Source organism: Phacochoerus africanus, chromosome X (assembly GCF_016906955.1).
Source record: "Phacochoerus africanus isolate WHEZ1 chromosome X, ROS_Pafr_v1, whole genome shotgun sequence".
In the NCBI taxonomy this organism is placed as follows: Eukaryota; Metazoa; Chordata; class Mammalia; order Artiodactyla; family Suidae; genus Phacochoerus; species Phacochoerus africanus.
In genome coordinates, this window is record NC_062560.1 from 20762157 (window position 1) to 20774451 (window position 12295).

At 39.8% G+C, this 12295-nt stretch overlaps 1 protein-coding gene across 1 annotated transcript in view; it reads left to right on the forward strand.

Annotated features, from left to right (window-relative positions):
• The window catches only part of PHEX (phosphate regulating endopeptidase X-linked), a 226183-nt gene that overhangs the window by 207815 nt on the left and 6073 nt on the right, over positions 1-12295 (forward strand). The window contains exons 19-21 of the mRNA XM_047765574.1: positions 6265-6330; positions 7703-7807; positions 11930-12006. Of these exons, the coding sequence (XP_047621530.1) occupies positions 6265-6330; positions 7703-7807; positions 11930-12006 (248 nt within the window). The remainder of the gene's footprint in view (positions 1-6264; positions 6331-7702; positions 7808-11929; positions 12007-12295) is intronic.

The following is a 12295-nucleotide window of genomic DNA, read 5'->3' on the forward strand; positions in this document are numbered from 1 at the left end:
TTATAGATGTTAAAATTTTATCTGTTATTCACATTATAGTATTTCCCCTAGTATATTTGTCATCTTTTTTTTGCATATGTATCTTTCGATATACAAAATTTAAATATTTCCTTATACTCAAAGATACCTATTGCTCTTTTTTTGTTGTTGTTGTTGAAACAGATTATTTTTTAAATTTTTATTTGGTATAGTTGATTTACAGCGGTGTGTCAATTTCTGCTTTACAGCATAGAGACCCAGTCTTACATATATATATATATGCATTCTTTTTCTCATACTATGTTCTAGCACATTCTATCCCAAGAGACCGCATTGCTTATTCATTCTAAATGTAATAGTTTACATCTACCAACCCTGAATTCCCCATCCATTTCACTTCTTTCCCACTCCCACTTGACAACCACAAGTCTGTTCTCTGTGTCTGTGAATCTGCTTCTGCTCTGTAGATAGGTTCATTTGTGCCATATTTTAGATTCCAGATGTGAGTGATATCATATGGTATTTTTTTTCTCTCTCTGACTTACTTCACTTAGCATGAGAGTCTCTAGTTGCATCCATGTTGTTGCAAATGGCATTATTTTGTTCTTTTTATGGCTGAGTAGTATTCCATTGTATATATGTACCAAATCTTCTTAATCAGTTGATCTGTTGATGAACATTTAGGTTGTTTCCATGTCTTGGCTATTGTGAATAGTGCTGCAATGAACATGGGGGTGCATGTATCTTTTTTTTGTCTTTTGTCTTTTCAGGGCCACACCCACAGCATATGGAGGTTCCCAGGCTAGGGGTCGAATCAGAGCTGCTGGTCTATGCCACAGCCACAGCAGTGCCAGAACTGAGCTGTGTCTGTGACCTGTACCACAGCTCACGGCAAGGCCAGATCCTTAACCCACTGATGGAGGCCAGGGATCTAACCTGCATCCTCACGGATGCTAGTCAGATTTGTTTCCACGGAGCCACAATGGAAACTCCCGCATGTATCTTTTTGAATGAAAGTTTTGTTTGGATGCTCTTGAGTGGGATTGCTAGATCATGTGGTAATTCCATATTTAGTTTTCTGAGGAACCTCCATACTGTTTTCCGCAGGGGTTGTACCATTTTACATTCCCACTAGCAGTGTAGGAGGGTTCCCTTTTCTCCACACCCTTTGCCAGCATTTGTTTTTGTAGCCTTTTAATGATAAAGAAGGTCACGAGAGACAAAGTAGAACACTACATAATGATCAAAGGATCAATCCAAGAAGATATAACAGTTGTAAATATATATGCGCCTAATGCTCTTAAAAATAGTTTCTTTATTTCCATTCTATGTCATATGTGTTGTCTCCTAGCTTTTCTGGGAAAGTTTTTTATTGTTTTGTTATTTTGCACTTAAATATTCATGCATGTGAAACTTATTTTGCTATGGAGTTTAATATGAAAGTTCACTTTTCTTCCAAGGGGAGTCAGTTGATTCAGTATCATTGATTAAAAGGTTTTTTTCTTACTGAATTGAATGTTCGTCAAATATTAGAATTGCATGTATACTGAGATAAATTTCTATATTATATATTCTATTCCACTGATCTTTTTCTTGATTTCTATACCAATGCATTACTACTGTGACTGTGTGGGTTGTCCTGCTATCTGTCAATACAAGCTCTCCCTCGCATTCCTCTTTTAAGTGCTTGGCTTCGCTATTCTCACGCAAATATACTTGTATACACACTCCAAGGTCATTTTACCCATTCTCCACCCATTCCCTAAGAAACCCCCATTCAGATTCTAAGTTAAATCACTTTAAATATATAGAATTGACATTTTTATGATATATAGTCTTCTCGTTCAAAAACATGGCATGGCTTTCTATATGTTTTGTTTTAGGTTTTCAAATACAATTTTAGAGTTTTCTCTATATAGTGTATCTCCTGTACATTGTTTTTACTTCTTCTTCCTTATTTCGTTGGTTTGGTTAAGTTCGCGTTCATGACCTTCCCCCACTGTAATTTTTTTCTTGTAGTTTTTCATTGAATTTTCTGTCCCTGCTTTCATAATTAGAAGACTCAAATTTCTGTCACTGTATTTGACAGTAAGAGACCAGTAATGAAGAATTGTTGGTAGGTTACGGATCTATATAGAAAGATCTTCTAAAACACACATGCACACTATGTGCTCCTAATTCATCCAATCAAAGGCACAGCATGTACGAGAAGCAGGGGACCACACAGAAATGGAGGAGATCGGTGTATTTTCATGTGGTTTCCCTAGAACCTCTTGGTCTGTTAGGCAGACATATACTCCATCCTGATAACTTACTGGGGCTGGGAAAGCACCCAAAACTTTGCTATGCCTCAAGTCTATTATACTGAGGCTTATTTCACCATCCTGGAAGAATTCAGTTAAAAATCCATGTACTTGTAAAGGGAATATTTATAAACACTGAGTTGGTTCTCCTGGTTTTCTTAAAACGTATTCATCACAAGGGAGACCACTCCTTATTCAGGAGGAGAAACCAGAGTCTGTGTCCTTAAATAGTATCTCTAGCTCCTTCGTCAGTTTCCTGGAAAGCCGCTTCTCTGCCCATATTTTAAAGAATATCTACAATGGTGTCATGGGAAGACCTAAAAAGGGTGCTTCTGTGTATCTGTGAAAATCCCTCTAGAATATATGTTGCTTCAATAAAAGCATACAGGAGGGATTTTTGAGTCATACACGGGTCCAAATTTTGGTTCAACCAATAGCAGGTTTTAAGTTTTGTTTTGTTCCGTTTTGTTTTAATTTGGGCAAGTTACTTAACATTCCTGTATCTCTGAGTCTTCATCTGTGAAATGGATAACTTTTTGTTTTGGCTGTGCCTATGGCATGTGGAAGTTCCCAGGCCAGTGTTCAAACCCACATCACAGCAGTGACCTGAGCCACAGCAGTGACAACACCAAACCCTTAATCTGCTGGGCCACCAGGAAACTCCTTTTTTAAATTTTTTGTGTTCTTTTTTTTTTAATGGAAAACTATTTTTGAACTCATTAGCTTGTTGTAATAATTAGAATGTCTGAGGAGTTTCTGTTGTGGCTCAGTGGAAACAAGTCTGACTAGTATCCATGAGTATATGGGTTTAGTCCCTGGCCTCACTCAGTGGGTCAGGGATCTGGCATTGCTGTGAGCGGTCACAGACATGGCTCAGATCCCATGTTGCTCTGGCTGTGACGTAGGCCTGCAGCTGCAGCTCCATTTCGACCCCTAGCCTAGGAACTTCCATATGCTGCAAGTGCGGATCTAAAAAGAAAAAAAAAAAGAATTAGAATGACTGAGATAATGTAAAGCACTGGCACGATGCCTGCTATATGGTGAGTGCTCAATAAATTGTATTTAATATTCCTAATACTTTGTGACATATTCATAGGTATACCATCCCAGGAGAGAACAAAACAATATGGGCTAAAAAACAAACAAACAGAAATAGAAGAGCAGTTTTATGGAGGAAGGGAATGCATATTTCCTGGTGATTATTATATGCAGCCATACAAACATCATCTCTCAAAGAATCTACATTAGAGCTTAGGTTGGTAAGACTCCAAAATCCCTACTCTTCTCCCATCTCAGGCTCTTGTTCTCTTATTTGAAGTTCATTTTATACCTAGGTGCTGTGTTAGAGGGAGGGGACTATTCTACAACATTCATTTTGGCCAAAGTGTCAGATATTGAAACTGAATTCTGACAAATGCATACTTTCACAACAAGGACGGTAGAAAGGGCATGCCTGTCTCAGTGTAAATCCATTCAGCCATCAGAAAACAGCTTCAGTCTCATTCCCTGAGGAGAGGGGGAGGCTTCCTTTGTGGATATAAAGGGCCATGATTTATTTTTCTGGCTCCATTTGTGGAGGCCAATCTTCTGTGCTGGAATCATTCTTTGCTGTGGACTTGGTGCGTGGTGGGGGTGGGGGGATGCTGATGGAGCATCAAAGAACAGACTGCAAGCAGCTATTGAGAGGTAAGCCTAGGGCCATATGGTCTACTGAGGTGGTCCAGAGTGGCAGGAGCCAGAGGGGTGAGGCTACTCCCCAAACCTCTTAAAAAAGGCTTAAAGGAACAAGAAAGGAGATTAAATCTGTGCATGAGTGGTTATAAACAGCAGCACTAGAGTCAAGAGGAGTTAAGACTTGAGAAGCTAACATATTATGGAGCCAAGGTTCCAGACAGAGACTGCTTGGGTTTGAATCCCTGTGGAGTGCAGGCAATTCACTTAATTTCTCTTAGGTCAGGTCCAGTAGAAGCAGAACCCAAGAAGGGATTTCTTAGATAAAAGATTCATTGCACAGGAAGTTTCAGGAGAAACCTGTGAGGTAGTGAGTAAAACATGTTGGTTTCAGAAGTTTAGCTTCATTCTGATCCCAGAGAGTATTCCAGAGCATAAATTGCACTACAGAAATTTTTCAGCTTGGGATAAGGGGCTGAGCTATTCCAACTGCTCCAGGTTAGGTGAGGGGTTCCCCCTAAGCCCAGCTTAATCTTCCTGAGCCAGTAGCAGTTGCAGGAATGGGACCATAGTCCTGGTAGAAAAGGGGATCTGGTGTAGCACCAGTGATATCTTTGATACACACACTCTGAGCTTTAGTGTCCTCGTTTTAATAAATGAGCACGGATGGTGATAATAGCGCTTACTTCATAGGACTGTAGTAAAAGAAAGAATTTACATAAAGCAGGAATGGTTATTTTTAGGGACCCAAGCTAGGAGGATTCTGGGTGATTACAGAGATTAATGTTTTCTGAAGATTTGTTTTTATCCATTGCTATTGCTGGATACCTGGGTTATTGGGATAGTGGAAAATCAAGAGTTGGTGGGGTCTATGGCTTGATAATTTAGAACAGTGTGTATTAGTTTCCTGTTGCTGCTGTAACAAGTCACCACTAGCCTAGTGACTTGAAACATCATAAATTTGGTATTTTACAATTCTGTATTTCTTACTCAGGTCTCAGCAGGTTAAAATTAAGGTGTCAGCAGGGCTGCTTCCATTTCTAGCTGCTTTAGGGGAGAATCTCTTTCCTTGGCTTTTCCAGGTTTTAGAGGCCACCCACATTCCTTGGTCCTGGCTTCTTCATAGCCAGCGATGACTGACTGGGTCTCCTCAGGTTGACACTCTTTCCTGACTTCCTTCCCTTGTATTTATACAGACTCTTGTGATTACATTGGACTCACCTGGATAACATAGGCTAATGTCTCTATCTCAAGACCCTTAATTTAATCGTATTTTAGAAGTCCCCTTTGCCGCATAAGGTAATATTTTCACATGTTTCAGCATTTAGGACATAGATATCTTTATTATTTGGGGGCATTATTTTGTCTCCGATGCAGGGATTGGCAAACTTTTTCTGTAAAGGGCCGGATAGTAAATACTTTAGGCTTTGTGGGTTGTAAGGTCTCGGTTGCAACTACTCAACCCTGCTATGGTAGGAAAATATCCATGGACAATATATGCTTGAACAAATGTAGTTACTTTCTAGTAAAACTTGAATTACGGGTGCTGAAATTTGAAATTGGCATAATTTTCACGCACCAAAGAATATTGTACTTTCTATTTAATGCCCAGGCATTGAAAAATGCAAAGTCCAGTCTTACCTTGCAGCCTGTACAAAAGCATGCGGCAGGTTGGATTTTGGCTTGTGGGTCATTTTGGTTTACAGTGTTTTTTGTCCTAGCCTATTTAAGTGTTTAAGAAACAGTCCTTCTATGTTTGGAAGAATTTCTTCACGATGCTTTCCTGGCTGTCATACATATTGCAAACCTCGACCTTGTGGTCTACGCTACTTCTATTTGATTTTCATGCCCCTTGAGAACTATCCTCTTTTAAATTTTTCATGGAAATTGCTGAAGGTAAAATGGTAATGGTTGGTCTTAAAACCTTGTTCCTGTGTGGATGGTAGATTTTTTGGGGGAACACAAGTGCCATGAAAAAGAATACTCAAATTATGTGCACTAATCAGAGAAAGTAATCTGTTTTTTCCCCCATTAAATCAGAGTCACTCGGAATACTGTTAACATTTTTGTGGAGCTGGTTAAATTGGTGAGAATAGGGAGATGGTGAGAAATAAATGTGTAGCATAATGAAATAAAAATTACATTCAGGAGCACCTTGCTGGGATTAGTTTCCCATCTCACAGTATATTGTGACTCCCTCTGATTGGTTGAATGCAATTCTCTCTTTAAAATATGGCACTTTTTCTTGCTATCATATTTATGCCTCTTGCTGAATGGTAGTTAACTGTGAAACACTCTTTTTTTTTGTTAGGTGAAGGGGAAGAGGACCCTGGGAGAAAATATTGCCGATAATGGAGGTCTGCGGCAAGCTTTTAGGGTATGCGCTGCAACATTTGCGGTGATTTTTAAAATTAAAGTATAAAATACCGTATGGGTGCACCTCAGTTTACATCACGGACATTTTCTTTAGAGTTAGATTTCTGTAAATTCTGTGAATTTCTGTAAATCGAATGGTATTTCCCCATTGACTCTATTATATTCTATTAGATGAATAGAGGTGCATTTCTCTCTTTGTTCTTTTTGGGGCATAAAGTCACCCTAAAATATTTGCTACTAAGGGTCATGTATTTAAAAGTTTTCAGAAAATGCTTCCACATTAAAACATGCTACAGAAAACTCCTCAGGGGCTAGCTTCATAGGTGTCTTTTTAAAGTGTACTCTCTGTAGCCCTCCTCATAATTTTCTCTTAAAATACCAAACTTCCAAATTATGGTCAGAGGCTAGTGGTCCTCATAGAGTGGACCAGGTCCATAATAACGTTTTCATCATCCACTGGTCTGTAGTTAAATAAGACACATAAGGATGATGTAGAGAGATATTCATAAAGCTAAATGCATTCACTGTAAAGATCAAGCTGTTATTCTGAGGTTATAGCCTTCCTCTACTCTAGAGAAAATATATTTTATAAAATGATGGTGACTGAAGATCATAGCTTTCCCTCCCTCTTATTTGGCAAAAGAAAAAATTGGCAATAGATTGACCCCCAATTTATTTCCACATGGCTTGTCATTGTATTAGACATGTTTGTTCCCTGGTAGCAATAGAAAGAATAGCTTTTTGGAGTTCCCTTGTGGTGCAGTGGGTTAAGGATCAGGCATTGTCACTTCAGTGGCTCTAGTCACTGCCATGTGCAGATTTGATCCTTGCCCTGGGAACTTCCACCTGCCATGGGTGTGGCCAGAAAAGAAGAGTTCCCACTGGGGCACAGTGGGTTGAGAATCCGTCAGCAGCAGCTCAGATTGCTGTTGAGGTGCAGGTTTGCACCCCTGGCCCGGCACAGTGGGTTAAAGGATCCAGTGTTGCTGCAGCCATGGCATAGGTTGCACCTGTGGCTTGGATTCAGGCCCTGGTCTGGAAACTTCTATATGATGAGGGTGCAGCCATTAAAAAAAAAAAAAAAAGCTTTGTGTAGGGGAGGGGGAGTTATTTAACACTTGAGCACTTTGGCCCAGCTGCTTTGCTGTCTATTGAGGAAGAGGTCTTTTTGTGGGCAAACCTCCCTCACTGTTAAACCACACAGCATTGATGTGCATATCCATGTGATCCAGGTGTTTGTTTTCTTAAAGGAGAACTTGACAGGATACATTTTGCACCTACCTGGTGGAGGATACATTTAATATCTCTGCCCTGGTTGAGAAAAGGGAGAAGTCTTTATCACAGAGGATCTTCTCTTGTCCTTCTCTCCCCAGGCATACAGGAAATGGATAGATGACAAGAGGCAGGGCGTTGAGGAGCCTCTCCTTCCCGGTGTCGAATTCTCTAACAACCAGCTTTTCTTCCTGAGTTATGCTCATGTGAGTAAGACCAAGGCAGCGGCATCAGAGATGGAGTGTAGGTCTTTGGCTGGCTCCCTAGATCAAAGGTTTGGAACGGAAGTTTAATGGCATAACTTTGATTTCAGCTGAAGTTTAATCTTGCTGCTTATTTTCAGGATACATTTCACCTTCTTATTATTTTATCAACATGATTGATTGACTGATTGAATCAAGGTTTCTTGGTGTATTTATCAAGTGGGGTAACTCACGTGATATTTTTTGGGTATATCCTGACTTCTTAATATATTTGATACACTTTATAACCATTTCTGATGACCTGTTCTTTGGCTTTCTTGGCCCTGCCCTTTCCTGCGTTGCTCTTCCTCTGCTTCATTGGCTGCTTTTATCCCACCACTGTCTACATGTGGGGGACCCTCACGGCTATGTTCCCAACTGCCAGATGAACTTGTGAAGACTGCTAGAGCTGAAAACAACAACAACAAAGGCGAGGAGAGTCATGGCACTCTTTTGTGAGTTTAATGGGCTCTCTGAGCAGAAATGAAAAGAAGACTTCCCCTAAATAGGCACAGTTCTGAGTTGAAGTATCTGGCCAGTGAGGCAGGTGTCAGTTGTTCTTTGTTACTCGGTTATTGCACTGGTTTATGCCACAAAAACCAATATGTAGGCCTCATTTTCAGACAAGCCCGGGATGTATTGATGATGGTTCTGATGCATGGCTTCGCAGTGGGCCAATCTGTATCTGTATGCTCAAGACTAGGCAAGAGTTTTCATCAGTACAACCTTGTGTTCCTAAGTCTTTTCATTCACTTCTCAGTAAGCTCAATTCATTTCCATGCCTTCTTTGGTTGACTCTGCTTAAAAGATTTTCACCTGTCTGGGTCTTTTCTTTCTTTCTTTTTTTAAAACGATTTTTTTAAAAAAGTTCACTTACCAATTTTAACAGTCTAGAAAAAAAGTTTGACTTGGGTCTTTTATTTCTTAAAGTTGACATGACAACACTAAGTAAATGATCACTGATCTACCTGATGTCAGCAAAAGTAGAGTCTGCAGTGAAGTGACTTGCCTTTTTAGTTTTCCCACTTTGATTAACATACCCTCAGTCTTTGGGTCTTTCTGGTTAGAAAACCTGGATTCTTAGGTCTTCTTTGAATTATCTGTTCTCATTTTTAGGACATGTGTCCCCAAACCTAGATGCTTCATCTTTTTCACCACTCTTCAGATTCAGCCCCTTCTTCTCCCCATTACCCTATCTCATCATCTACAGACTAGGTCTCAATCTCATCTACTCTGGAATATCCCAGCAGTGGTAGGGCATGTTTTCCTGACTTTGGAGTCTTTTCACAGCTGTCTGTCGCACATGCCACTGAAATAGTACTTTGATTTCATCACTGACCTGCTAAAGGAACTGCGGTGGCTCCCATGTACCTACTGCATCGAGGCCAAACACCCTTCTGAACTCTCCTCAGTCTTACTACTTTACCCAACCAGCTCCACATTCTCATAGTTCTACCAGATGCACCTTTAGCTGGGCCGGTGTCCCCACTTCCACCTTTCAGTGTCATGCTCATTACTGTCCCCGTGGTTTTGCTTTTGCTTTTCCTCCTATAAAGTAACCCTCTTCCTGTTCCTCCCCCTCAGATTATTCACTTCCGTCTTTACCCTTCAGGATCCAGGTAAGTTCCACCTCCTCCATGTCTTCCATAAACTTCCCCAAGGACTCCAGTTCTCATTAAAAAAAAAAAAAACTCCACCTCCTCCTCACTTAGCCTCATTACCATGCAGCTGAATACTTACTTAATTGTTATCAAAATGTTGAAGACTTTCCTCTCTATTGCTAATCTTCTTAGGCTTCTTATTTATCTCCATAGCATCCAGCAGAGATGCTGGATATATTGAAGATGCTTGACATTTTTTGATGAATTGCTTGAAAAGGATAAGATTAACACAGTTCAATTAAGGAGACTTTTGGTTCAGTATTGGGTCAGCTATCTAAAATAAGCACACGAATACAGTTAGAACTTTCTGGAGTGGGGGTTGGCAAACTTGAGCCCATGGGCTACATATGGCCTGCTGTCTATTTTTGTAAATAATGTTTTATTGAAAAACAGCCATGCTCTTTACACATTGTCTGTGGCTGTTGTTGTGCTACAGTGGCTGAGTAGTTAAAACAGACTTATGATCTGCAAAGCCTAAAATATTTATTATCTGTCCCTTTGCAGAAAATGCTTGCTGTCCTCTGCTCTAGAGGACAAAGTACAAGGTCTGTCAGTTCTCATTTAGGTTCTTACTTACTTAAGGTCCATCTTAGTAGATGAAGTAAACTAACTTACAGCAACATTACAGTCTTAGTTTTGAAATGTCTCCAAATAAAATTTCAAACTAGATTTGACTTCCTTTAAAGAGATTAAGGAAAAATGGCAAGCTATTTCATATTCCTAACAAGAAATTTATCTTGGAGTTTTTCCTCCTGACGGTTCGAGGAGATTTTTAGTCTTTGGTGTACTGGCATCAGTCTGCTTATAAGGAGTAAAATTATTTTCTCTCCTGAGAAGGTACTAGGAAAATGGTAAGAATAAAAATGTGTTTTTAGAAATTTTTTAAATGATATATGAAGCAAAGACAGTACTATATAAGAATGTTAGAAGCAATACAATAAGAAAAAGTGAGGTAAAATTGATGGTGAGAAACAGCTTCACCTTTGCTAGCTTCTGAGAAAGTTAAGGACTCACATTACAAAAACATCGTCAAAGTCAAAGTCAGAACCGCAGTGACGGATGGTTTATCTTCATCAAAAGCAATAGCATCGTATCACCTTTGCTGCTTCCTGTATCCCTGTAGTTTCTGTGGCCTGTCAATTTTCCCTCAGATATTCTTCTCATCCTTCTACTTCTCTCTATTCTCATCAACTCTTATTTAGTAGACATTCATTGGGAACCTTCCTGGGGCCCGTAAATAACCTTCTAACTAGTCTCTAAGTTCCTCCTCCTACTATACCCCTGCCAGGTAGATCTTTTAAAAATAAAATTTTTTATCATCTTTGTGTTCAAAAAACAATTTAAATATATTTTAAACACTGTAGCCTCTTGTTCAGGACTTCAGAAATCTGGCTCCCTCCCACCCTCCCCTGGTCTCCATTGCTGCCCAGTCTAGCACCACCCAGTCCAGCCAAGCTGAATGTCTTGTTTTTTTTTCTCTCAAATATGTCTTTGTTTCCATTTTCTCCTCCACTTGGAATCCCCCCATCATATTCACGTGTCCTAGTTCTATTCATACTTCAAGCTGTGTCATATTTCAAGACAAACTTCAAATCAGGAATAAGTAGGTTATGGTACACAAGAGAACAGCACAAGGCAAGTTTTTATTTTGCTTTTTCTTGGTCAGGCTCCATGTCCAGCATGGGTTAACAGTGAGGCTCTGTGCATAGTTTCTACGGAAGGACCTGGGTTTGGGAATCTTTATCTTGACATGTGCTTCCATGGTCACCACTGGAGTAGGAAGGAAATGTGAAGAAATGTGCCCTGGCCCTTAATGTAGCATCTTAAATTGTTCTTCAGACCCTTACGGCTTCTGCCAGGTTTTTAAAGCTTCCCCTAGGAAGTGACATATATCACTTCTGCTCACATTTCATTGGGCAGAGCGAGTCATATAGCCATGCCTAACGTCAAGGGAGATGGAGCACTGTCTACCTATCTATGGCCTGAATTAGGATGAAGCAAGCAAGGCACCCAGGGTGCCAAATACACTGACTTCTCCTGACCGTACTCAAAAATAGATGGTTGAGTCATTTTATTGATTCAAATGAGTGTGGTTGAATTTGATAAGGGCAATCCCAAGCATTATATTAATTGAATGAATACATTGGTTGATTCATGGGTGCATACAGTATTCTTTTGATTTAAAGCATTTGTCTGGGAACCTTGCTCATTTACTCAAATTGTGAAAGTATTCACAATGATAAAACCTTCTACTCAGGGCATTGGCATAATAGATGCTACTACTGATGAAGGTTTTATCTGATCTACTAAAACTGTCATCTATTGAGTCAAAAATTACTCTTCATTATAATTTGGAGCCATTAAGGCTGTAGAAAATGTGTACTTGAAATGGAAACATAATTATTAGGATGCTTTCCTCTTCTAGGTGAGGTGCAATTCCTACAGACCAGAAGCCGCCCGAGAACAAATCCAAGTCGGTGCTCACAGCCCCCCTCAATTCAGGTAAATAAGCAAATAGGTGACGTGAGCTTTTAACTGTGCATCTCCATCTCCTCCCCTACCCAGCCATCCCAGGGTCCTACAGACAAATGATCTGAGCAAAAGCCTGCAGTGTGAACACTGACAGTTCCATTTCACAGACAAAAACAAAACAAAACAAAACAAAAAAAAACAAACAAAAAAACCTGTCCCAACAGAAACTAAGCATCTTTTCTTTAATGAGTAGGAAGGCAGTTTAGTCAACATTCTTTCATCTACATTTCTGTGGTTGCCTCTTTTTACACATCTCTGG